This window comes from Panthera leo, chromosome C2 (genome assembly GCF_018350215.1).
Source record: "Panthera leo isolate Ple1 chromosome C2, P.leo_Ple1_pat1.1, whole genome shotgun sequence".
Taxonomy (NCBI): domain Eukaryota; kingdom Metazoa; phylum Chordata; class Mammalia; order Carnivora; family Felidae; genus Panthera; species Panthera leo.
Genome location: NC_056687.1, coordinates 49,024,309 through 49,051,695, shown reverse-complemented (window position 1 = coordinate 49,051,695; position 27,387 = coordinate 49,024,309). Strand labels below are relative to the sequence as shown.

Sequence of the window (27,387 nt, the reverse complement as noted above, 5' to 3'; positions counted from 1 at the left end):
CTTCTCTCTGGAAGAGCTAAAACCATGACTGTTTTGGGGAACACTGCATACAGTGTACGTGAATGTATTATACCCAAAACAAGGAAAAGGAAAACCTTATTTACTGAATATTGAAACCCTTCAAGTCCTCTGTCCCTTCTCAAGTCCCAGAATGTTAGCAGTCAGACCCTTAACCCAAAAGCAAAAAAGTTTCTCAGAGATGAGAAATCCGAAGCGCAATAACAAAGGACCTGAAGATAGTGCTGACTAAAGCCAGTGGTTGACAACTCCCCGCCACCCCCCACATACTTACACAGAAATTCCAATCAATTTTTTAACATTCTGAAAGATGAGTAGATACCAGGGATCATCAGATTCAGGAATAAATATTTCAAGGAAAAAAACTTTGAAGAATCCACAAATACAAAAATCTCAGAAAAATTGGGAAATAGACTAAATCTCTCAGAAATAATGCAGAAGACCAGTTAGAAAATGAAAGTGAAGGAATTTAGAGAATTGGTGTAGGATGTCTAATATCCAGATAACACCAAAAAGAGAACACAGAGATCAGGAAATCATTGGTGCAATAAAGAAAAATATCAGAATTTAGAAATTTCCTTATGGGGGCACCTGGGTGGCTCAGTTCAGTGTTCAACTCTTGGTTTCGGCTCAGGTCATGATCCCAGGATTGTGGGATTAAGTGCTCCACGCTACAAATGGAGCTTGCTTGGGATTCTTTATCTCTCTCCCTCTCCCCTGCTTGCGCTCTCTCCCCCTCTGCCCCCTCTCCTGCTTCCTCTCTCTTTCTCTAAAATTTAAAAAAAAAAAAAAAAAAAAAAAAAAAGTGGTGAAATAGGGCATGTTGCAGGCCCTGAACCATAAATGGAAGTAAATCTATATCAAGATAAATTATGAAATCTTCTAATTAAGGGACAAAGAAAAACTCATAAATAACAATAGAGAAAACAGATGGTCAGACTCATAGAAAAGGTAAAGATCAGAATGGCTTCAGGCTTTTCAACAGCAACAGTGGAAGCTAAAAGACAAAGAAAAGCATAATGTCTTTAAAATTCTAAAGGGCACTGATTTCTAACTTAAAATCTGTAACCAAACTATGAGTTATTTGTGATGGTAGATAAGAACAGTTTCAGACATGCAAGGTCTCAAAAGTTTTACCTCCCAGACTCCCTTTCTCAGGAAGCTATTTGCAGAGGTGTTCCACTAAAGTGAGAAAGACCTGGGAAACCGGGAAACATGGGGTCCAATTCTACAGAGTCCAAGCATAGGAAACAACCAGTCCAGGTTGGAGCAGGACAAAATGCTTTGAAGGAGATCTCTTTCATAGGTGATGTCTTTAAATCTCCCCTCAGTAGACAATTGAGGGAAAGGTTTCGTGATGAATAATCAGTAAATACAAACAGAAATAAGCAAAACAAAACAAAAAGAAGGGAAAGAGAATCATAGTGTACTCTGTGGCCCAGCTGTAATAGTAATTACATCATTGAAAAAATGTGAATGTAGAAATTAATCAAAACTACAACATAGCTGTATTGAGAAAATAAGGTAATAGGTCTGCATATGTGTAGGGAGTGGAGGGGTGAAGGGAGAGAGTCATCATCCATTATTCATGTTACTTAGAGTTACCAAGGTAAGCAAGCATCATGAGAGAGTTAAAAAACAATGGCAGAAATAGAGCAAGAGACGAGTTTTATTTATTTAAAAAAATTAAATATTATAGGTTGTGAGCATATATAACTTTGATTTTTTTAAAAGAATGAACAAAATATTTCATGAATCCCTAACAACTACAGATTAAAATCCAAGGACCATCAGAGTTTTTTCTACTTTTCCAACCCCTAGTTTTGCTCCACCTAACAATTTGTAGTACTCCTATTGATAGCATTCTTGTTGACATCCTACCGTTCCTTCTAGATAGACCTAGTCTCCTCATTGATGCCTTTGTCTATTGCTTCAATTACTCCCTCTTCCTAAATACTTCATTCTTTCACATGTAAATCCTGTTTCTGTGGTTAGATTATAAACCTCTCCAGAGTAGAGTCTGGGTCTTTAACCCCTTTCATCCTTATGTCTGATACCTAGCATATCATCTTTTATAGAGTGTGTGGTTTTTTTGATTTATATAATTGTAACAAACGGGAACTTGAAATAGGAGTCAGGTGTCACTTAACATTTGTTACGGAACTACATTTAGACAGAATTTTATTTACTTTTCCTTTTAGTTGTGTAAAAAACAGTTTCAGTACAGTGCCTCCTTGCGAGCACATCTTATTCGACATACCAGAAAAGATGCACCCACTTCATCTTCTTCCAATTCCACGTCTAATGAGGCATCAGGAACATCGTCTGAGAAGGGGAGAACCAAACGAGAATTTATATGTTCCATATGTGGAAGGACATTACCTAAATTATATTCTCTTCGAATACACATGTTAAAGCATACAGGTGTAAAGCCACATGCATGCCAGGTAAAGCCATGACATTTACTTTGTTATGTAAAGAAAATTTGAACTTAACTAGTGATGAGACTGGTTGATTCTGGAGTCACCCTGACTCTCTGGAGTCACAGAGAATTCTGTGACTTTTTCAGTTTGTTGCCTGGTTTAAGGGAAATTCCCAGTTGTGTTCTTTGATTTGCTATTTAATTTGTTGTAATTTGAAATGAATCAGTTTAGGATGTTCATGAAACTTACTATGATTCAGAAGATGTTAGGTGAGAATAACTAGTTCGTTATCCCATTCATCCCTTTAAGCTTCAGCGGGACCTACCTGGACTGGAAAGGAACCCATGGCTTAAACAAATCTTCTTAGCAAAAATCCTCCCTAAGCTGTGTGTTCTTCTCTAGAGCTGAGGACTGAGACTATCTGAATGCCAAAATACAGCTTCTAGCTAAGAATCCTGTGATTAGCCAGCTTTGGGCTGTTTGGAACAGTGAAAATTTTCCAGTAGCCCCTGTAGCCTTGCATATAAGTGGAACTCGTTTTTATTAATAAACAGTTTTGGAAACAATGAGTTTTTTCCCCCAGTGAAATTTTTAATGTTTCTCTCCCCCCACCCCCTTTTTTTTTTTTTTTTTAGCTTTTTGTTAATATGAGAATAGAATAGACTCTCATGGACCCTTTATCCAGCTTCAGTGGCTATGAACACATGATCAGCTGTGTTTTATGTATACTTCCCTCACTGCCCTACTTCCCTTTCCCCTCATTTCTTTTGAAGCCAAGTCCTAAGCATCATTTTACTCATAAATTTTAAAACTGAGTATTAATTGGGCCTCTGGTCTTGTAGTGTAGCACTACTCAAAATGTGTGGTCCATGGAAGATATGTACAGAAATGGAGAGTGGACTTTTAGAAACTCTCATGGCAGTTACATTGTTGTGACATTTTTAGCATATTTAACAAAAAATGGATTGACAAAAGGAAGACTGATTCATCACAGAGTTTGAGAAGCACTGTTCTAGTTTGTGTAGCAATAAATTAGTATATTTTCTTGATTAAGCTGTCATGTCTCTTAATATAAGGTATACTGTTTATTAGTCTCACAAGGACAGCATGAGGGTCTTTTGTATGGCTTTGACCTCCAGTGGATGTAAGAAAAGTAGCGATATTTGTTAAGTTCTGAGTCAGAAGATGGTCAGCCAGCTAAATATCCTTGACATTTGTTTCAGCTTTCAGTTTGTCATTTTGTTTATAATTCTTTTCTTTAAAATGACATATAGTTTCTCTAGCCTCATTCTTCAGAAACAGCCCCGGTTTCTCTTTTCTGTTTTACTGGTATAAATACCTGTGCCATCTTAGGTCTGTGGAAAGACTTTCATCTATAAACATGGTCTAAAATTGCACCAGAGTCTCCATCAATCACAAAAGCAGTTCCAGTGTGAACTATGTGTTAAGTCATTTGTTACCAAACGGAGTCTTCAAGAACATATGAGTATTCACACAGGTAATGAGAAATTTGTATTAACTTAGCTACCCATTATATACCATAATTCAGTTAATTATTGTGCTATATATGTTTTAGAAATTATATTGATACACTAACGGCTGTGTGTGTGCAGTTTTTTTCATTAAGGCTGGGGTGCCTGGGTGGCTCAGTCAGTTAAGTGAGTTCAGCCCAGGTCATGATCTCACATGTTCATGAGCTTGAGCCCCGTGTCAGGCTCTGTGCTGACAGCTCAGAGCCTGGAGCCTGCTTCAGATTCTCTCTCTCTCTCTCTCTCTCTCTCTCTCTCTCTCTCTCTCTGCCCCTCTTCCACTTGCGTTCTGTCTCATTCTCAAAAATAAACATTTAAAAAAATTCAAATTAAGGCTAAAAAGTGTTCTTTAAATCTAGTTTAGAGCTATCTTATTGGTATAAAAATAGTCATTGTTTCCCTCAGTGTAGCAAAATGTGTACTCACTAGTGAATCATGCATAATTTAGATAATGTCGCCATGGCTAGTGAAGGGTAGATATCTGCTCTAGAACTTGCGTTCAACTCTGTATTATTATAATCCAGATGATTATGCAAGCGTGTCACATTCTTTGGGTAGTGGTAGTAGCCTTGCTAGTACTGTAGTTGAGAAGAAACAGAAGATTTTGACTTGGCTTGTTGTTGTTCTGAGAAGATGGCTGCCAAATGTTATAGCTTCTGTGTCCCTTTGGTAAAGTAACTTCTGAAGTGTAACGTAAAGTATTCTGTTGGAAGAGCACCTGATTGCTGGATTTGTGACATGTTTTTTATTTTTTATAGGAGAGTCCAAGTACCTTTGCTCAGTTTGTGGAAAGTCTTTTCACAGGGGCTCTGGCCTCAGCAAGCACCTAAAGAAACACCAGCCAAAGCCTGAAGTTCGAGGCTATCATTGTACTCAGTAAGTATTTAATACACAAACTATTCAGTTTCCTTGTGTTTCTTCATAGGTTTATTTGAAAATTGTTTTCAGAAGAAAATATTTGAGGTAGCTATAGTTGATAATACTATTATATAATTGAAATTTGATAAAGGAGTAGAACTTAAACATACACACACACATATATATACATATATCTGACGTGATGGATACATTAACTAAATGGGAGGAATCCTTTCACAATGGATATATGTATCAAACCATTATGATGTGCATTTCAGATATCTTACAATTTTATAACTTGATAAACCTGAAAAAAACTGTTTGAAGATAATATTCAGTTGTTACTTATTTTTTATTTTAATGTCTTTAATGCCTAGATATTGCTATTTATGGTTTTTAAGTTTTATTTAGATATCCTATACCATGTAAATCACTCACTTGAAATACTTTAAAGACATTCTTCAAACGTACTACTTGGAGGCAGAGATTGTAGGAAGTGAGAGCCCCCAGTGCGAGCCAGAGATTTTTTTCTAGGTTGTTCATCTAAAGTGCTAAGCCGTCTGCTAGTTTTTCCTCTCTTTAGACTCTTTTTCTTCTCTTCCTCTTTTTATTTTCCAAAGCATCTTGAAATCTCTTTTATAATTGAGGTAAAACTCACAAAAAATTCATCATTTTAAAGTGTACAGTTCACTAACTTTTAGTACATTCGGTACATTGTGGAAATATCACCACTGTCTGATTCCAGAATGCAGGCCCTTTTGGGGGGATACTTGAGGGAGTCACCGGTTAGGTCAAAAGAGACCAGCACAGTTCTTTAAGAAGAAGTCCCTCTGGCACCAGGAGCCCATCATGGGAATGCAGTCTTCATGGCTGCTGCTCAGCTGAGAAGCAGGGAAAGGGGATCAGGGGAGTTCAGATGCTACAAAGCTCTCTCACAAGATTTAATGATTTTTTTTTAATTTTTTTTAACGTTTATTTATTTTTGAGACAGGATGAATGGGGGAGGGTCAGAGAGAGAGGGAGATACAGAACCTGAAGCAGACTCCAGGCTCCGAGCTGTCAGCACAGAGCCCGACACGGGACTGAAACCCACAAACTGGGAGATCATGACCTGAGCTGAAGTCGGATGCTTAACTGACTGAGCCACCCAGGAGCCCCTGATTTTCTTTTTAATTAAACATTTGCCTGGCCACTGTACACTTTTAATCCCTTTCTGGGGTTCTAATAAAATTGATCCTCATAGTTTTGGCTAGTTTTGGCCACTTCTTTTGTGAGCTTGTGGGGTTTCCTACTCTGCCATATTTTCTTTTCTCACTTTTATTAGTTTTATTATAAAAAAAATTATTTTAGGAGTGCCTGGGTGGCTCACTCGGTTAAAGGTCCGACTTCAGCTCAGGTCATGAACTTGCGGTTTGTGGGTTTGCATTGGGCCCTGTGCTGACAGCTCAGAGCCTGGAGCCTGTTTCAGATTGTGTCTCCCCTCTCTCTCTGTTCCTCCCCTGCTCATGCTCTGTCTCTCAAAAATAAAGGTTTAAAAAAATTTTTTTAATAAAATTGTTTTATTATTAATAGATTTTTAGTTGCAAGTGAAAGAAAACACTACCTAAACTGGCCTGAATGAAAGGTGGTAAAATCTAGGGAGTTTGAATAGTTTAATGTAAACTAGATTCACATCTGTTAGCACTTGGTCTCTGAGGCTCTGTGGACATGGCAGTAACAATGGTTTCAGCCTCACATCCTCTCGACTCCCAAATTGTCAAGCTGCTTTTCTGGTAGTTCCTGTACAGGTTCTGAGATCGACGCCCATTGGATCTAGTTAAGTCATTCGATTATCCCTGGATCAGTAATTATAGCCAAGGGAATGCTGTGCTCTGATTGACTCAGGCCTAAGACAATTGCTCCATCTTTATGGTCGATGGTGAGGCCTACTCCAAACACATGGACGGAAAATGGGCGAGGATAAAAAGGGAGATCAGATGGGGTTTAGGGAGAGAAAGAAAATAAATGTCTTATACAATAGCCTTTGAGAGCTCTGCATGGTTCTTTCTAAAATGTTTCTAGTACTAGAAACAAAACAAACCAGCAAAGGGAAAAAAAGGGTGTGGGGCAAGCCGAGAAACAGACTCTTAACTATAGAAAACAAACCAAGGGTTACTAGAGGGGCCGTGGGTGGGAAGATGGGTTAAATAAGTGATGGGGATTAAGGAGTGCACTTGTTTCGATGAGCACTGGATGTACAGAAGTTTTGAATCACTATATTGTACCCCTAGTATCACATTGTAGGTTAATTCACTGGAATTTAAATAAAAACATTAAAAAGTAAAATGTCTCTAGTAGTTAAGAGCTAAAAGAACTTAAAACCTTGAAGCCTTTACTGAAAGATTGGAATAGTAGCGCATTCTTGTGTTTTCAATTGGGATCATTTTCTAGAGTTATAAAACCCAAAAATATACTGAGTCTTAGAAATTTGTTTTAAAAAAATAATACAGTGATCTGATCGAGTGCTTGAATTTTATTATTGCAGATGTGAAAAAAGTTTCTTTGAAGCTAGAGATCTTCGTCAGCACATGAACAAACATCTTGGTGTGAAGCCATTCCAGTGCCAATTTTGTGATAAGTGCTATAGTTGGAAGAAAGATTGGTATTCCCATGTGAAGTCTCATTCTGTCACTGAGCCTTATAGGTAGGTAGATTGGAGCAGGATCTGAACTTAATTGAGATGTATGTACTTGGATTAATTTTTTTGTATGCTGGTGCTTTGGAAAAAATAATTTAGGTCCCCCCCCCCCATTATAGGTGTAATATATGTGGCAAAGAATTTTATGAAAAAGCATTGTTCAGAAGGCATGTAAAGAAAGCTACCCATGGAAAAAAAGGAAGAGCGAAGCAGAACCTGGAACGGGTATGTGAACAATGTGGAAGAAAATTCACTCAGCTAAGAGAGTATAGGAGACACATGAACAACCATGAAGGTAACTATACTTCATACTGTGTATATATGTAAATAGAATAAAAAGCCAGTCTAATAGTGATTCCCCCTTTACCAGCCTTCTTGCCTGTTACCTCACCTTCCTTGACAAGAGATGAATTCTAGATTATGTAAGATTTATTCACGTGATTGAGGTGATCCTGAATCTGGATACCTGATTGTTGTGTATGTAGATGGATTCCTTTTTTAGTGAGCTTAATATTGTAGGTCAGCATTTTTATGCTGAACTGGGCTATTTGAAGCTTGTGTTTCCTTATCCTAAGATTACAGGATTGCTGGGAAGGTTAAGTGAGACTGTTCATGGAATCAGAATTGCCTGTCAGTAACTTGTATCTCTGGGAACACCTCTCTCTCTTAATAGGAGTTAAGCCATTTGAATGCTTAACATGTGGAGTAGCTTGGGCTGATGCCCGATCTCTAAAACGCCACGTCAGAACGCATACTGGTGAACGGCCCTACGTCTGCCCTGTATGTAGCGAAGCCTACATAGATGCTCGAACCCTCCGTAAACATATGACTAAATTCCACAGAGATTATGTGCCTTGCAAAATTATGCTGGAAAAAGATACCCTTCAGTTTCATAACCAAGGAACTCAAGTGGAGCATGCTGTTAGTATCTTAACAGCAGACATGCAGGAACAAGAAAGCAGTGGTCCTCAAGAACTTGAGACTGTGGTCGTGACAGGAGAGACCATGGAAGCCCTCGAAGCCGTGGCAGCTACGGAAGAGTGTCCATCAGTATCTACGCTTTCTGACCAAAGTATTATGCAAGTGGTTAATTACGTGTTGGCACAACAGCAAGGACAGAAGCTGTCTGAAGTTGCAGAAGCGATTCAAACTGTCGAAGTAGAGGTGGCACATATTTCAGAAACAGAGTGAATACAGTCTTGGAGAAAAAAAGAAGGGTCATAGCATTGTATACTGAACTCACAGAATATTTGTTTACAGTACTGTGCGACTGTCTGCCTAGAGCCTGTATGTCAAGGCTCTGGGCTCTTGGGTGAGGTTTTAACACTTCTAAACGATTTGTCTGGCTGATAGGTTCTGTTGAAAAGTCCATTTACTGTAAAGAAGTTGAAAACAAATGTACTTGATGGCATTGGTTTATCATGGTGTACTTTTTATGAATTGATGTTTATAAAGGACTGTACTGAATTAAAAACTGTATAGTTTCACTTGCATTTTGACATGATCATCTACTTTGAGTTTAAAAGGCTGTACTAGTCAGATTTTCTTCTTTTATTCTCAAAATAAAATTTCATTTGCCCTGTTTATAGGTCTAAAAAAAATTCTAATATAAAGCATTTTAGTAGGATGCATAGGTACATTACATTTTTAAAATGCTTCAGGTCTGTGATTCTTGACTTACTATTTATTTTAACCCCTTATAAGTCAGGGATTTATTCTGTTTTAAAGCACTTAATGAGTTACATGTTGTAATCAAGTTTGCACAGTATACTTATCTATATGGGGAGCCCTTAAATACATAGCTGATTTTTAAAATGCATGAAATGCCTATTAAAGCCTTACTATATACTATCTCTTCAAGGCAAGTAAATTGACCACAAGCAAAGAACACTGTTACTAAACAACTGTTGATGGGAAATTTCTTCTTGATAACATGGGACAATAAATGAAAAAAAAAAAAAAATCTCATTCTTTTGCTGAAAGAATGAACAAGTTAAAACTAGATTTGGTATGTTTGCAGCTTTTGTATCATGTTTAATTGTTCAATTTTGTTGAAAAACTGCAATTTAGAAATAGGATAGCAATATAGACATCTAAAGCTGTCCTGAGGATACCATATAATTGTTGAGTAACTTCAGAATAGTGAAGTCTTCAATTCAGCCCTCATTATAGTATACTACTCAAAGAAATTGATTATGGTCCACCAAATTGTTGGAAGTAAATTATTTTTAAAAGTTCCTTGTAAATTATATTAATTTGTGTGTTTGATTTTTAAATTCCCACTTCTAGAAGCTATTCAGTTTTCTGATTTTCAAAATAACCATAGGGAGATGCCACATTTCTCTCCTGTGGGAAGCTACCACTCAAACTATAATTGTTAAAATTAAACTTTTTAAGTATTAGCAGCTAATATAAGGTGTAAAATGAAAATAAAAGCAAATCACATGTAAATCATTCCTAAAGCACAAGAAAAGAATGTGCCTTGATGTACATATATTATTAAGATACTTATTCCAGTTTACTTTCAGAATAGCTTAAAAGATAAAGAATAAATGTGATGCCATGCATGCATTCTACCTGCATATGTAATATTTGCATTTGCAAATTTCCCATTGTCTCTATAGCTGTGTGGCTGACTTTTGAATTTTAAGTGAATTGACATACAGTCTATAACTTTACAATGGCTGCTTGTTTATTGTATCTTTCAGTTAGTGAAAATGTGTTTCAACCTGACTAAAATTTGGAATTGTGTCTTTTATGTTCCATCCTCACTGTTACTAGATTTAGTTAATTGTATAAGACCGTTGATGTATGTCAAAAATATGTAAATAAAAGATGTCGAATCTTGTTTAAAAGCATAAGCTTTGGAGTTGAGCTTGTCACTATTTTCAAATTATAAATCAGTGGCCGTTATTTGATAGGTTGATTCAGTTTTACAGTGGCATGGGGGGATCTTCTCTGTTTACAGTTCCTTTTTAGAAACACACACTGTTTTGTTGCTGTCAGTGACTTTCCCCATTGGGCACTCCCAATTATCACTACTGCTGCTAAGCAGTTTGAGTCTTTGCTGTTAGTCACTGAAATGTATATGTTGTTGATAGAAATGAATTAATTTTCTAACACGGGTTTTAATCTGTTTTATTAAAAGTGGCTCACAGAATTTCAGAAGGTTGCCCGAACTGCTGGGCTTAGAGCTAATCCAAACCTTCATTCAGTGTTTTGTGATTTTTAATAGCATTGGTGTAAACTATCTGTGCATGCATGATATTTCCTGCTCATGATTCTTGTCAAAACTGTAATCTCTTGGGAGTTCCTAAATTTACATCTAATGTTTGGAACATACACAATAAAAGCCTTTCCTTCCCCTGATCTTATATATTTGATCAGTTGCAGTTTATAGAGGCTTGTGGAGCAAAGGTACATAAGTAACTTATTTAATCAGTTTAAATATATCATGCTTGGGGTCCCTGAATGACTTGGTTAAGCTTCCAACTCTTAAGCTCAGGTCATGATCTCATATGGGATTGAGACCTATATGGGGCTCTGCCCTTGGCAGTGCAGAACCTGCTTGGGATTCTCTCTCTCTCACCCTTTGTTTCCACCCCCCCCCCCCCATTTTGCTCTCTTTCTCTCTCTCAAAATGAATATTTAAAAATATGCTTATAAAGTTTAAATACTGCTGTTTATCGGATTTTTCCTCGAGAGTTTTATAAATTTTAGAGTATGAACTCCTCTCCAATAGAGCCTTATATTTAGGAAGCCTGTGCCACCCACCTAGGTTGAGGGTGGGTTCTTCCAGATCAATTTTTTGTTTACTTCTGCTAGGTGTCTCCAGGAATATCAGTGGTTAGGTACTATGGTTTCTTGGACCAGTGCCTGTAAATTTGAACTTCAGGCGAGTCTGAGGGCAAATTCGTTGTTCTAAATCTTCAAGGGAGACCTTTTGCCCACTGAGAGCCCAGCCTGGGACAGACAAATTCACATATCTGCCTACGCTAGGGAACTGAGTTTCTTTTCTTTTTTTCTTTTTTCTTTTCCTTTCTTTTTCTTTTTTTTTTCTTTTTTCTTTTCTTCTTTCTCCCTTTTTTTCCTTCTCTTCCTTTCCCTTCTTTGTGTATTTTGAGAGGGAGGAGAGAAAGAATCCTAAGCAGGCTATACATTGAACACAGAGCCTTGTTGGGTTGAGGGGGACGGGGTAGACCTTGATCTCATAAACTGTGAGATCATGACTGAAATCAAGAGACATTTAATGGACTGAGCCAGCCAGGTGCCCCTGAACTGAGTTTTTTCTTAATTGTTCTTTCATTGAAGATGTAGTTCTTAAGTGGTCCCAGGTTTTGGGGGGGGGGGGGTTGTTTTTGTTTTTTAATTTTAAAGTAGGCTCCATGCCCAACGTGGGTCTTGAAATCCTGACCCTGAGATCAAGAGTCACATGCTCTGCTGACTGAGCCAGCCTGGTGCTCAGTTGTCTCAGTGTTGTGTGGAATTCCTTTTTCCAATTTCTGTAGACCTAAATCCTGATGTTTCCTTTTAGCTGTCAAAAGCCAGCCTCTCTGAAACGGCCAATCTTACTGTCACAAGGCTACTACCGGTTTAATTCAGTTTCCTCTTATTTGGGGACCCTAGAACACTGCATTTCTTATAAACTTAGTACTATGATTTTCAAAGGAGTTTGTTACATTTTATCTAGTGGAGAGTTTCAGGTATTTTAATCTCTTCCAAACTCTGGAAACCAAATCATGTTGTTTCTTTATATATTTTCCCCTCTGTTTACTCTTTACTTCCAAAAGTTTTATTTCTACCCTCAATACCTCTTTCATTTCCCCTCATCTTAGCTACCGTTTCTCATAACCTTGGTGTTCCTCAACCTGATCTGCAACTGTTCTTAATTATATATTCATTTTAAAAATTATGTTTCTGGGGGCACCTGGGTGGCTCAGTTAAGCGTTTTTTTTTTTGTTGTTGTTGTTGTTTTTTTTAAGTTTATTTTGAGAGAGAGAGCAAGTGGGGTAAGGAGAGAGGGAAAGAGAGAATCCCAAGCAGGCTCCATACTGTTAGCACAGAGCCTGATGCAGGGCTCAAACTCAAACCGTGAGATCATGACCTGAGCTGAAATGAAGAGTTGGACACCTAACCAACTGAACCAGCCAGGCACTCCTGAGTGTCCACCTCTTGATCTTGGCTCAGGTTATGATCTCACGGTTTGTGGGTTCGAGCCCTGCACTGGGCTCTGCACTGACAGCATGGAGCCTGCTTGAGGTTCTCTCTCCCTCTATCTCCCCATCCTATCTCTCTCTCTCTCTCTCAAAATATTTATTTATTTATTTATTTATTTATTTATTTGTGGGTGCCTGGCTGGCTTGGCCAGTAGAGCATGAAACTTGACCTGAGGGTCATGATTTCAAGCCCTATGTTGGGCATGGAGCCTACTTTAAAAAAACAAAGACTAAAGAACACCTGGGTGGCTCAGTCAGTTGAGTGTCCCGACTCTTGATTTTGGCTCAGGTCATGATCCCAGGGTCATGGGATGAAACCCTATATCAGCCCCCATGCTGAGCATGGAAACTGCTTGAGATTCTTTCTCTCCCTCTGCCCCTCTCCCCTGCTCGATCTCTTTCTCAAAAAATAAAGAAAATGATAAAGATTGAAAAAAAATTTCCATGTTTATTTGAGAGAGCACGAATGGGAAGGGGCAGAGAGAATCCCAGGCAGGGTCTGCACTGTCAGCTCAATCTCATGAATGTGAGATCATGACCTGAGACAAATTCAAGAGTCGGATGTTTAACCAACTGAGCCACCCAGGCGCCCCTAAAATTATATTCCTTATACTAGCATTTACAGTTGGTTCTTCATAGGTGCTTATTCCTGCTTCCCTTTTCCATTCATCTTATCTTGCTGGTTGGATGTATTATGTTCATTTTAAATTCTTGCTGTGTTCTTGTGCTCTGCAAAAAATTACATGTGTATACCACAACTTCACATTCTACCACTGATGGATGTTTGGGTTATTTTCAGTTTAGGGTTCTCCTGAAGAATGCTGTAAGGACCATTTTTATTTCCTTGGCATTTATGGGTATGCTTTTCTGTTGGGTACATGACTTACAGTAGAATCTGAGGTACTTGGATTTATGAACGAAAATATTTTCCAAAGAGATTATTCCAGTTACCCTCACCAGTGGCGGCTGCTCAGTGTGCTTGCTTACTCACTGTGTGCTGTTCTGAGATGTCTGTGCTTCGAATCCCATGTCGTTTTAATTTACACTGCCCAGATGACTAATAAAGCTGAACACCTTTTCATATATTTGCAGGCCGTTTAGATATCCTTGTTGTGAGGTCATTGAATATCCTACCCATTTTGTAATTAGATTATCTTTTTTCTCTTTCAGAAAACAAGCCATTTGTTACTGTTTTACAATTGCCATCTCCCATTTTAGAGCTTGTCTCTTCATTCTCTTAATGATACCTTTTGGTGAATGTAAGTCTTTGATTTTAAGGTAGTCCCAATTTATAAATTTATGCCCTTTTACAAAATCTTTCCCTGCCCAAAGATCATTGTAATACTTCCCAATCTTACCTTTTAAAAGTTTTCTACTTTTGCCTTTTGTATTTAGATTTATAATCCATCTGAAGTAGAGGTATGTGTCAAGCTTTTCTATATGTGTAGATTTCCAGTTGTGTACACAATTTTCTGAATACGCTGATTTTTTCCATTGTTCAGGAATGCCATCTTATAAATCAAAGGTCCATGCGTATGTAGATTTCTTTCTGGAATCTATTCTGCCTCTTTGCTTTATTTCTATATTCTTGCACCAATTCTTTGCAATACCAAATTGCAACAATACTGAATCCTTACAGTAATTAGGACCACACTGTCTTAGTTTCTTAATTATTGTAGGTTTACAATAATTTTGATATCTGATAGAGTAAATCCTCTCACTTTACTCTTTTTTCAGATTGTCTTGTATGCTGTCTCCCTGTAAAGTCTATAATGAACTTACCAATTTCTGTAATAAAATCCTGTTGGGATTTTGACTGGAATTGCATTGAACTTATAGAGATCAGTTTGGAGAGAATTGATATATTTATAACTGAATTTTCATTCCATGAACATATTTCTTCACTTATGTAAGTCATCTTTAATATCTCTCAAAATGTTTTACAGTTGGTGTAAACATATTAGATATATATTTATGCAATTGTGAATGCTATTTTTTATTTTTCAGTTTGTTGGCGTATAAAAATACAAAACACTTTTGTATATTACGGGAACTTTCATCTGATAAATGCTGTGTACAAAACCACAGCAAAACATTCCAAAAGATGAAAACTGGTTAAAATTTTCTGACATTGGAAATAAGACATTTTATCCAACAACCTTTCTAAATTCCCTTATTAATTTCGATAGTTTTGACTGTCTCCATACCCAGTTATGTTATCTGCAAATAAGTTTTATTTCTCCTATTCCAATTCTAGCTTGCCTTATTGACCTCTATAGGACTTCTAATACAACGTTAAGTAAATGTGACCGTTGGAATCCTTATCTCTTTTCCCATCTTGGAGTGAAAATCTGAGATTAACATGGTGAAGTAGATAGCTTCAGAATGGGGGCTTATTGCCAGAAAAACTGACCATGTGATTAGAGTTAGAACTTTTAGCCCCATCTCCCAACCTCCAGAGGAGGGGAGAGGGTCTCCAGCTCTGAATTGAGTAATTTTTTTTTAATGTTTATTTTACAGAGAGAGAATGCAAGTGGGGGAGGGGCAGAGAGCGAGGGGGACAGAGGGTCTGAAGTGGGTTCTGTGCTGACCACAAAGAGCCCAATGCAGGGCTTGAACTCACAAACCGTGAGATCATGACCTGAGCCGAAGTCAGCTGTTTATTAACCGAGCCACCCTGGTGTCCGTTGATTAATTTATTCTTTAAAAATGTTTATTTTCAGACAGAGAGTGAGCACTAGCAGGGGAGGGGCAAGAGAAAGGAGAGAGAATATCCCAAGCAGGCTCTGTGCTGTCAGTGCATAGCCTCCTGCGGGGCTCCATCTCAAGAACCATGAGATCATGACCTGAGCCAAAATCAAGAATGGGTCGCTTAACTGACTGAGCCACCCAGGTGCCCCTTAATTCATTAATTTAGTTAACCATGCTCATGTAATGACACCTCAACAAAGCTTGAAGAGGCTCAGAGAGCTTCCTGGTTGCTGCACATACTGATGGACTAGGTGGGTGTCACACCCCAACTCCATAGGGATAGAAGGTCCTGTGCTCCTTGCTTCCAGACCTTGCACTATAGGTTTCTTCCACCTGGCTATTCCCGAATTGTATTCTTTATAATAAAACTGTAATTTTAAGTATAGCACTTTTAGTGACTTCTTTGAGTTGACTTCTTTGAGTTGTTCTAGTAAATTATCAAAGGAGGAGCTCCAGAGAAGCCCCCGAATTTGTAATCAGCCAGGCAGAAGAGTGGGTGGTTTGGGGATATCCAAGACTCGCAGCTGGCATCTGAAGTGGATGCAGTCTTGTGGGACTGAGCCCTTAACTTGTGGTGTGGGGTCTGTGCTAACTCCAGGTGGTGTCATAAATGAATTGTATGTAAAAGTCTGTGGTATGTGAACTAAGGACCACTCCTTCCCCAACTACCTCAGCTCGGGGAATTGAAGACACCACTCCAGACTGCCGCATCCAAGATTACAGGACTCACTCTCCCACCAGCTCCCAGTTGGAGGGCTATCTTCCTGGGAGGTTCAGGCCATCAGTCTTTCACATCCTGCTCCCAGCTATCTGCTACTGAGATAAGGTCTGGTATGTGTAGTTGAAAGCTGGCGGCTCCCTTCTTGCTCCCAGCTACCACTTGTGGAACAAAGGTTCCACCTTGGGCAAAGTGAGCTGAGAAGATTGAAGCTCTGACCACTGTTGTCTCTGTTCATGAGGTGGTGGTTGCCTTTCTTAACAAACTTTCATAGATTTTTCTTGAATAGATGTCCTTCATTTGCTGTTTGATCATTTCCAGAGACTTTAAATGGTTGCTTTTATTTCTGTTCTTACAATTTTCACTGGTTTCACTGGGAAGCATGTTAGCACAACTCCTCATCTGTCATACAAGAAGTTGATCCTCCTCCAAGACATTTTCAATATTTTAGGGGCACCTAGGTGGCTTGGTCAGTTAAAGTTCATGAGATAAAGCCCCATGCCAGGCTCTTTGCTGACAGCACAGAGCCTGCTTGGGATCCTTTCTCTCCCTCTTACTAGGCTCCTCCCCCACTTGCTCATACATGCTCTCTTTCTCAAAGTGAATAAACATTAAACATTTTTAAAAACGTTTTCAATATTTCAGTGTTCTTTTCAGGCGCACATGTAACATTCTTCAGGATAGATCACGTTAGGCCACAAGATTCAATAATTTAAGAAGACTGAAATTGTATCAAGTAACTTTCTGACCACAACTGTATGAAACTAGAAATTAATTACAAGAAAAAAAAACTAGAAAAAACATAAACACATGGACACTAAACAATATGCTACTAAAAAATATATGGGACAACAGAGAAGCCAAAGTAGAAATAAAAAAATACATGGAAGAAAAGAAAATGGAAGTACAACACTCCCATAAATCCTTGGGATGCAGCAAAAGCAGTTCTAGGAGGAAAGTTTATAGCAATACAGACCTACCCTTAAGAAATAAGAAAAATCTGGGGCACCTGGGTGGCTCAGTTGGTTTAGCGTCCGATTTCGGCTTTGGTCATAATCTAAGTTTGTGAGTTTGAGCCCCACATCAGGCTTTGCGCTGACAGCACAGAGTTTGCTTCAGATTCTCTGTCTCCCTCTCTCTCTGCCCCTCCCTGCTCCTGCATGCTAAGATAAATAGACTAACATTAAAAAACATTAAATAAGGAAAATCTCAAACCATCTAACCTTACACCTGAAAGAACTAGAAAAAGAAGAAAAAAGCCAAAGTTAGTAGGAGGGAAATAACAAACATTAGAGAAGAAATAAATGGAGAGACTAAAAATAAACAATAGATCAATGAAACCAAGACCTGGCTCTTTCAAAAGATAAACAAAATTATAATTCTTTAGGCAGAATCATCAAGAGAGAGGACTCCAATAAATAAAATAAAAAATGAGGGCTGCCTGGCTGGCTCAGTAGATGGAGTGTGTGACTCTTGATCTCAGAGTCATGAGTTCAAGCCCCACGATAGGTATGGAGCCTGCTTAAAAATAAAGTCAGAAATGAAAGAGGAAAAATAACAACCAATACCAAAGGAATACAAAGGATTATAAGAGAATAGTAAGAAAAAATATACGCCAACAAACTTGATAACGTAGAAAAATGGATCAATTCCTACAAACATATTCTTCCAAAACTGAATCAGGAAGAAATAGGAAATTTGAACAGACCAATTGTTAGTAATTAACTTGAATTGGTAATCAAAAAACTCCCAACAAACAAAAATCCAGAACCAGATGCCTTCATAGGTGAATTGTACCAAACATTTAAAGAAGGGTTAATACCTATCCTTCTCAAACTATTCCAAAAATGGAAATTTTCCAAATTCATTCTACAAGGCCAGCATTACCCAAACCAGACAAAGATGCTAAAAAAAAAAAAAGAAAAAAAATCCAAATACAACATAAAACAAACAAATGGGCCAATATCCCTGATGAACATAGATAAAAAAAACCCATCAAATATTAGCAAACTAAATTCAAAAAGATCATTCACTGGGGCACTTGGCTGGCTCAGTTTGTATAGCATGTGACTTGACCTTGGGGTCATGATTTTGAGCTCTATGTTGGGGGTAGAGTCTACTTTAAAAAAAAAAAAACTGTATACATATATATATATATATATATGTATACATATATGTGTATATATATATGTATACATACATGTATATACATAAAGATCATTCATCATCAAGTGGGAAGTATTCTAGGGATGTGAGGATGGTTTAATATTTGTAAATCAATAAATGTGATACATCACATTAGCAAGAAGAAAAAAAAAGCCATATGATCATTTCAATACATGCATAAAAAGCATCTGACAAAATACAACATTTGTTCATGATGAAAATTCTCAACAAAGTGGGTTCTTTGAGGGAACATATCTCAATATAATAAAACCCATATATGAAAAACCTACAGATAACATCATATCAATGGTGACAAACTGAAAGCGTTTCCTCTAAGGTCAGGAACAAGACAAGAATGTCCACTCTCATCACATTTATTCAACATAGTACTGGAAATCAGACATGAAAAAGAAACAAAAGGTATCCAAGTTGGTAAGGAAGAAGTAAAACTGTCATTATTTGAAGATGACATGATACTATATATAGAAAACCCTAAAGATTCTACCAAAAAACTATTAGAATAAATGAATTCAGTAAAGTTGCAGGATACAAAATTAGCATGCAGAAATCTGTTGTGTTTCTAGGGGCACCTGGGTGACTTAGGCAGTTAGGCATCCATCTCTTGATTTCTGTGCAGGTCATGATCTTAGTTTGTGAGATCAAGCCCCTCATCAGGCTCTGTACTGATAGCACGAGACTGCTTGGGATTCTCTCTCTCCTTCTCTCTCTCTGCCTGTCCCCCGTTCTCTCTCTCTCTATTTTGATGGGGGTGGGGGAGAGGGGAAAATGGGTGATGGGCATTGGGGAGGGCACTTGTTGGGATGAGCACTGGGTGTTGTATGTAAGCCAATTTGACAATAAGTTATATTTAAAAATTAATTTAAAAATATAAGAAGTTTATTTTAAATAAACTTAAAATCTGTGTGTTCTCTCTTTTTTTTTTTAAGTTTTAAATTTATTTTTGAGAGAGAGAGAGAGACAGAGTGCAAGCTGGGGAGGGGCAGAGAGAGAGAGAGAGAGAGAGACATAGAATCCGAAGCAGGTTCCAGGCTCTGAGCTGTCAGCACAGAGCCCGACACAGGGCTCGAACTCACAGGGCTCGAACTCATGAGTCATGAGATCGTGACCTAAGCCGAAGTCGGATGCTTAACTGACTGAGCCACCCAGGCACCCCTTAATCTGTTGTGTTTCTATACACCAATAATGAAGTGACAGAAAAATAAATTTAAAACATATTCCCATTTGCAACTGCAACAAAAATAATAAGATATCTAGAAATAAATTTAGCCAAGAAGGTAAAAGACCAATGCCCTGAAAACTATTGATGAAATTAAGGATGGCACAAATAAAAGGATATACTGTATTCTTTAATTGGAAAAATGAATATTGTTAAAATATCCATACCACCCAAAGCAGTCTACAGATTCAAAGCAATCCCTAACAAAATACCAAGATAATTTTTCACAGAACTAGAACAAATAATCCTAAAATTTGTATGGAATCTCAAAAGCTCCTGAAAAGCTAAAGCAATCTTAAGAAAGGACAAAGGTGGGGGAATCACAATCCCAGATTTCAGGATACACTACAAAGCTACAGTAATCAAAACAGTAAGGTACTGGCACAAAGATAGACATGTAGATCAATGTAACAGAATAGAGAGCCTAGAAATGAACTTATGCTTATATGGTCAATTAATAGAAGATATAGGAGGCAAAAATATACAATGGGAAAGATGGTCTCTTTAATAAATGGTGTTGGGAGAGGCACCTGGGTGGCTCAGTTGGTTAAGCCGTAGACTCTTGATTTTGGCTCAGGTCATGATCTCACTGTTCATGGGATCAAGCCCAGAGTCAGGCTCTCTGCTGTCAGCATAGAGCCCACTTCACATTCTCTGTCTTCCCTCTCACTACTCCTCCCCTGCCTGTATCCTCTCTCTCTGGGTCTCTCTCAAAATAAATAAACTTAAAAATAAATAAATAAATAAATGATGTTGGGAAAATTGGACAGCTACATGCAAAAGAATGAAACTGGACAGCTTTCTCCTACCACACCCAAAAATAAACTCAAAATAGACTAAAATCTAAATGTGACACCTGAAACTATAAAATTCCTTCAAGAAAGCAGAGGCATTAATCTCTTGGACATTGGCCTTAACATATTTATGGATGTATTTCCTCAAGCAAGGGAAACAAAAGCAAAAGTAAACTATTGGGAGTACACCAAAATAAAAAGCTTTTGCATAGCAAGGGAGACCATCAATAAAACAAAAAGGCAACCTAGAGAATGGGAGAAGATATTTGCAAATCCTATACCCTACTAGGGGTTTATAACTAAAATACATAAGGACGTTATACAATTCAACACCAGAAACCAAGACGAGTAAAAAATGGGCAGAGGACCTGAATAGATATTTTCCCAAAGATGATATACAGATGGGCCAACAGACAAAATACGTTCAACATCACTAATACCAGAGAAACGCAAAATAAAACCACAATGAGTAATCACCTCACACTAGTCAGAATGGTTATAATCAAAAACACAAGAAATAAGTGTTGTTAAAGATGTGGAGAAAAGGAACACTTGTGCACTGTTGTTGAGAATGCAAACTGGTGCAGCCACTGTGGTAAACAGTATGGGGGTTCCTCAAAAAATTAAACATAGAAACACCATATGATCCAGTAATTCCTGTCCAGAAGGGAGGGGCCTGGGGATAGGCAAAATATGTGAGGAGGATTAAGAGGTACAAACTTCCAGTTATAAAATAGTCATGGAGATGAAAAGTACAGCACAAGGAATATAGTATTAAAAATCTATTATTTTGGATGATCAAACTTACAGAAAAATTACAAGTAATTTTTTTCGTGAGACATTTTAACTTGTCAACCTGATGTCCCATCACAACTGAATAATTCCATGTCTTATAAAGAAGTATTGTTTTGCATACTGCAATACAGTCAGGAAATTAACACTGATACATTACTGCCATCTAATCCTCATGTGTTCCAAGTTTTCTCTAAGCTCTGCTTTAGTGGCATTCTACAAATCTGGATATGGAATTCTTTCATTATTACTGAAGATTCAAAATATTTTTAAATTTCGGGGTGCCTGGGTGGCTCAGTCGGTTGAGTGTCTGACTCTTGATTTCTGCTCAGGTCATAATCTCACGATTCGTGGGATTGAGCCTCTAGTCAGCTCTGCGCTGATAGTGGGGAGGCTGCTTTGGATTCTCTCCCTCTCTTTACCCCTCCCCCATTACCTACATGTGCTCTCTCTCTCTCAAAATAAATAAACTTTCAAAATATTTTTAAATTCTCATAATTCTTTGACATGTTATTTAGAAGAGTATTGCTCTATACTAAACATGGATTTTTAAAAGTCTTTTTATAGATTTCTAATAATTCTGTAGTCAAACATATTCTGTATATTTTCTATTCTTGAAATATGCTGAAGATTATTTCATGAACACGCACATGGTCAGTTTTTGCAAATGTTTCATAAAAATGTAAAAATATCTGGGCACCTGGATGGCTCAGTTGGTTAAGCGTCTGACTCTGGATATCAGCTCAGATCATGATCTCACTGTTCATGGGATCCAGCCCAGCATTGGGCTCCACGCTGACAAAGCAGAGCCTCTTTGGGATTCTCCCTCTCCCTCTGTCCCTCCCCCACTCATGCTCGCTCTCTCTCTGTCTCTCTCAAAATAAACTTAAAAATTCTGCATTTTGGGCACTGTTTTAATGTGTCAGTTAGGTTTAAATATTACTTTTGTTGTTCAAATATTCTGTACCCATACTGATTATGTTTTGGCCTGCTTGTTCTATCGGTTACTATGAGTAGCTTATTAAAATATCCCTGTATAAATGTGAATATGCCTATTTCTCCTTTTAATTCTTACAATTTTTGCTATACATATGTATCTTAAAGTGTTATTAGGTAAATAAAATATAGAATTCTATCTTCTTAAGTGCCCTTTATAATACTCTTGGCTTCAAGTACTTTGGCTGAAATTAAAATAGCTATATCAGCTTTTCTGGCATTTACATGGTGTATTTTACCATCCTCATGCTTTCAACCTGTCCATATCAAGATCTCTTGGGATGTCTGGGTGGCTCAGTTGGCTCAGTGTTCAACTTTGGCTCAGGTCATGATCTCATGGTTCCTGGGTTTGAGCCCTGTGTTGGGCTCTGTGCTGACAGCTCAGATTCAGATTCTGTGTCTCCCTGTCTCTCTGCTTATCCCCTGCTCAAGCTCTGTCTCTCTCAAAAATAAATAAGCATTAAAAAAATTTTTAAAGGACTCTTGAATATATAGTTGCCCTTTTTTATGATTATTATTTTTAATTTTTTTAATGTTTATTTTTTTGAGACAGAGCACAAGCAGGGGAGGGGAGAGAGAGACACACACACACAGAATCTTAAGCGGGCTCCAGGCTCTGAGCTGTCAGCACAGAGCCTGACACAGGGCTTGAACTCATGAACCTTGAGATCATGACCTGAGCTGAAGTCAGAAGCTTAACTGACTGAGCCACCCAGGCGTTCCTATTTATTATTTTTTAAGTTTATTTATTTTGAGAGAGTGTGTGCAAGCACACGCATGTGGGGGAGGGGCAGAGAGAGAAAGGGAGAGAGTCTCAAGCAGGCTCTGCACTTTCAGTGTCGAGCCCAATTTGGCCCTCAAACTCATGAACTGTGATATCATGACCTGAGCCAAAGTCAGATGCTTAACCAACTGAACCACCCAGGCACCCTGCCCCCATTGCCTTTTTTTTTTTTTTTTTTAAATCCAGGCTGCCAATCTTTGTCTTTCTATAGTAGTGTAATATTTAGTTCAATTAAAAAGTAAGGCATAATTACCAACATATGTGCATACAAATCTGTCATTTAACTTTTTTTTTGCCCTGCCTGTTCCACATTTTTCTTTTCAGACTTTTTGAAAAATTCCGTTCCCCTCCTCCATTTAGCTTGTTATTTATATATTGTTTTAACAGTAGTTTGCTTGATATTAAAGTTCTTGGCACAGTGTCTTCTATTTCATGGGCATCCACTTCATGAGCTGTAGAGCTGTGTACATTCCGATACATATAATCCCATTCAAAAGATGCGGAAACAGACAGAAGCAGTGAAATGGTCTCTCAACTCCCATACCTAAGTGGTACTTACCATTATACAATCAGGTCTCGTGTTGACCACATCCCCTCAAATATCCTAGTGCCCTTTGAAAACTCTCTATTGACTTTCTGTCATCATCTGTTACTTACCTAAATTCTAGCTGGAGGTTTTTCTTAAAATCTTTAAAAGCTACCCTGTATATATTTGTAAACGTTTCCCCCTCTCAGCACCTACCATTCTCCCATGTACGTAGGTCCAAACTCTTAAGTAATCTGGGATGTTTCCATTTCTCCCACCATCGATTCAGCCACTGCATTCCTTAGCAAAACCTCTGATCTGTTACTTCCATCTCATTACTGCTAACATACCACTAGGAGCTTTTATGAACTCATTCATGCAGCATGCTACCAATACCAATATTCATGCATGCCCTATTTCCTTTTTGCTTTACGCACATTACTTCCAGATTATTTAAAACTGCCCTTCATCTTGAAGCTCCCTAGTTCTCTAATGGCTCTGTGCCTAGAGCAAAGAAACTACAAATAGGGATGAAAGTAACTTTGTATGGGGCAAGAGGTTCCTGTTATAATTCTCCATTTCAGCATGGTGACACTACCAGCATACCTTATTAAACGCTGGCATAGAAAAGCAACTGCTTCAGTTACTCCTATCAGAGAAAGCAAAATCTGATAAAAGTGATAAAGATTCCTGATTTTCTTCCTTAGAGTGTCACATGGCCAATGCCTACCATACATAGCATGGGATAGAATGAGAAGAACAATCAGCTGGGAGAGTGACCTTTTTTTTTTTTCCTCAAAGTGGTCCTCTGAGTATAATTACACTGAAATCTTGTTTTGAGAAATTTGCTTGTATGGTTATATAGGTATGAATGTTTATACACAGATTAAGTTTATACCCACACACAGCATTACAATAGTGTTAGTGTTAGAATATTTGGGGGGTTTTATACCCAACTAAATATTACTTATATTTATGGTGAAGAGAGGCATCTTGTGAAACTGAGTCAAACCATTGCTCACACCTTGATTTTTTATTAAAAAAATTTTTAAACTTTCTGTTTCTTTTTGAGAGAGACAGACAGAGCGGGGAGAGGGGAAGAGAGAGAGGGAGACACCGAATCTGAAGCAGGCTCCAGGCTCCAATGTGTCAGCACAGAGCCCCACACAGGGCCCAAACCCAAAAGCCATGAGATCATGACCTGAGCCAAAGTCAGACGCTTAACTGCTTGAGTCACCCAGGCGTCCTAATAAACTTTTATTTTTATTATTTTTTAATCACTTCTTGGCCTTTTGGCTAAGATCAAGTGTATTTTTATTATTTTTAATTTATTTTTTAAATTTACATCCAAGTTAGCATATAGTGCAACAATGATTTCCGTAGATTCCTTAATGCCCCTTATCCATTTAGCCCATCCCCCGCCCCACAAACCCTCTGGCAACCCTGTTTGTTCTCCATAGTTAAGAGTCTCTTTTGTCCCCCTCCCTGTTTTTACATTACTTTTGCTTCCCTTCCCTTATGTTCATCTGTTTTGTATCTTGAAGTCCTCATATGAGTGAAGTCATACATTTGTCTTTCCTTAATTTCGCTCAGCAGAATACCCTCTAAGGGCGTCTGGGTGGCTCAGTCAGTTGAGCGACTTCGGCTCAGGTCATGATCTTGCAGTCTGTGAGTTTGAGCCCCGCGTCGGGCTCTGTGCTGACAGCTCAGAGCCTGGAGCCTGCTTCGGATTCTGTGTCTCCCTCTCTCTCTGCCCCTCCCCCGCTCATGCTCTGTGTCTCTGTCAAAAATAAATAAACATTAAAAAAAAAAAAAAACCCTCTAGTTCCATCCATGTAGTTGCAAATGGCAAGATTTCATTCTTTTTTGATTGCCGAGTGATACTCCATTTTATATTTATATACCACATCTTCTTTATCCATTCATCCATCAGTGGACACCTAATAAACTTTTTTTAAAGAGCCATTTTAGGTTCACTGCAAAATTGGGCAGAAAAGCACTACCTATATACCCTGTCCCCACACATTACACATCATTCTCAATTTGCATCTTTATTGGGGCGTCTGGCTGGCTCAATCAGTAAAGCATACAACTCTTGATCTGAGGGTTTCAAGTTCAAGCCCCATGTTGGGTGTAGAGATTACCTAAAAATCTTTTTTTTTTTTTAATTATTTTTTTTAACGTTTATTTCTGAGAGACAGAGCATGAATGGGGGAGGAGCAGAGAGAGAGAGGGACACAGAATCTGAGGCAGGCTCCAGGCTCTGAGCTGTCAGCACAGAGCCCAACACAGGGCTTGAACCCACAAACTGTGAGATCATGACCTGAGCCGAAGTCAGATGCTTAACTGACTGAGCCACCCAGACACCCCACCTAAAAATAAAATGTTAAAAAATAAATTGCATCTGTTAGATTTGCTTTAAACATTTGCAAATAAATGTTTCAACATCTAATTAGTACTTAAATTCTTTCAATGTTACTTTCTTTGCATTACTGGATTTCAAGTGTTCTGCTTATTTTGATCTTTTTTTTTATAATCAAGGTATATAAATTATATAGGAACTTTGTTTTATTTCGAGACATGGTTATGTGGGTAAATTCATAGTTCCTATCGATCTATCCAAGTTTTACATCAACTATGATTTAGTTATGGAATTCTAAAAGCAAGAAGCAGAAATATTAAAATAAGCAACTCCAGGTGTATGACCAGCATAAGGACAACGCTAGATTCTCAGTGAAATGCATTTGTATGACAATGCCAATCAGTGATACATGCAAGAGTTCAGGCAACTGTTCCTGCAGCAATGTTATAGTGGTTATCCTTGATATTTTACATAGTACATAACAGCTTTTATTTTTCCTAAATATTAAGCAATGTGAATGCAATGAATACTGCAGATAAAGTGTTCCCCAAAAGGACTTACTCTTAGAAAAAAACACAGATTTAGGATAACAGCACACTTGCACTACATGAAAAATGGACAAAGATGTCTATGTCCATGTGCAATAATTAAGTGGATATCTATTGTGATGTGGGTCAAAGCCTTTGGTCTAAGTAAGAAAAGTTCTCACATATCTAATTCAGACATGCTAGAATGACATCTACCCTAATTCACCTTATTTAGGGATACTTCCACTCCCACTCATTTCTCCAATGATCCAAGTAATGCAGGATCAATATAGGAAATTTGCAAAGTGTACGACATGAAAAAAAGTAAAAAATAAAAACTAAAAGCAAGAATTATTGCTAACCAACAATGATTCCCATGAAGGTGAAAGGTTACAGATCACTAGGGACTTGTCATGCAGCTGAATTAGGGATTTCCAAATTTTTTCTTCATCGTTGATGGGGAGCACCTTGGTATGCTGTTCTTCCCTGCTGCAGGCACATCATCTCCTCAAAGATCTGAAAGTTGGCCTCTTGGTCCCTCCTCTAAGATGTTAAATCTTTTCCTTTCTTACTTCTTTCCTCTGCCTTAGGGTGGTGTTTCTTCTTACAGACGCTACTTCTGCTCCACCTGAGAGTTCTGTTAACAATCTTTATTTATTTATGTTTAAATGTTTTTATTTATTTTTGAGACAGAGACAGTATGAGCAGGGGGTGGGCAGAGAGAGAGGGAGACACAGAATCTGAAGCAGGCTCCAGGGTCTGAGCTGTAAGCACAGAGCCCAACACGGGGCTCAAACTCACAGACCGTGAGATCATGACCTGGGCTGAAGTCGGACGCTTAACCGACTGAGCCACCCAGGTGCCCTGACATGTTAACAATCTTTATACAGATCTTTCTCAACTTAGGATGGCGTTACTTCCCCATAAATCCATTGTAGTTGAAAATATTAAGTCAAAAATGCATTAGTACACCTAACCTACTGAACACCATAGCTTAGCCTAGCCTAACTTAA

General features: G+C 38.1%; 1 protein-coding gene and 1 pseudogene across 1 annotated transcript in view; both read left to right on the top strand.

Annotated features, from left to right (window-relative positions):
* Window positions 1-10,954, top strand: part of ZBTB11 (zinc finger and BTB domain containing 11) — a 32,515-nt gene extending 21,561 nt beyond the window's left edge. The window contains exons 6-11 of the mRNA XM_042955037.1: window positions 2,220-2,465; window positions 3,795-3,939; window positions 4,729-4,846; window positions 7,353-7,511; window positions 7,625-7,800; window positions 8,179-10,954. Of these exons, the coding sequence (XP_042810971.1) occupies window positions 2,220-2,465; window positions 3,795-3,939; window positions 4,729-4,846; window positions 7,353-7,511; window positions 7,625-7,800; window positions 8,179-8,696 (1,362 nt within the window). The 3' untranslated portion in view covers window positions 8,697-10,954. The remainder of the gene's footprint in view (window positions 1-2,219; window positions 2,466-3,794; window positions 3,940-4,728; window positions 4,847-7,352; window positions 7,512-7,624; window positions 7,801-8,178) is intronic.
* A 13,807-nt stretch (window positions 10,955-24,761) lies between these two features.
* Window positions 24,762-24,837, top strand: LOC122199088 (annotated as a pseudogene).
* Window positions 24,838-27,387: the final 2,550 nt, after the last annotated feature.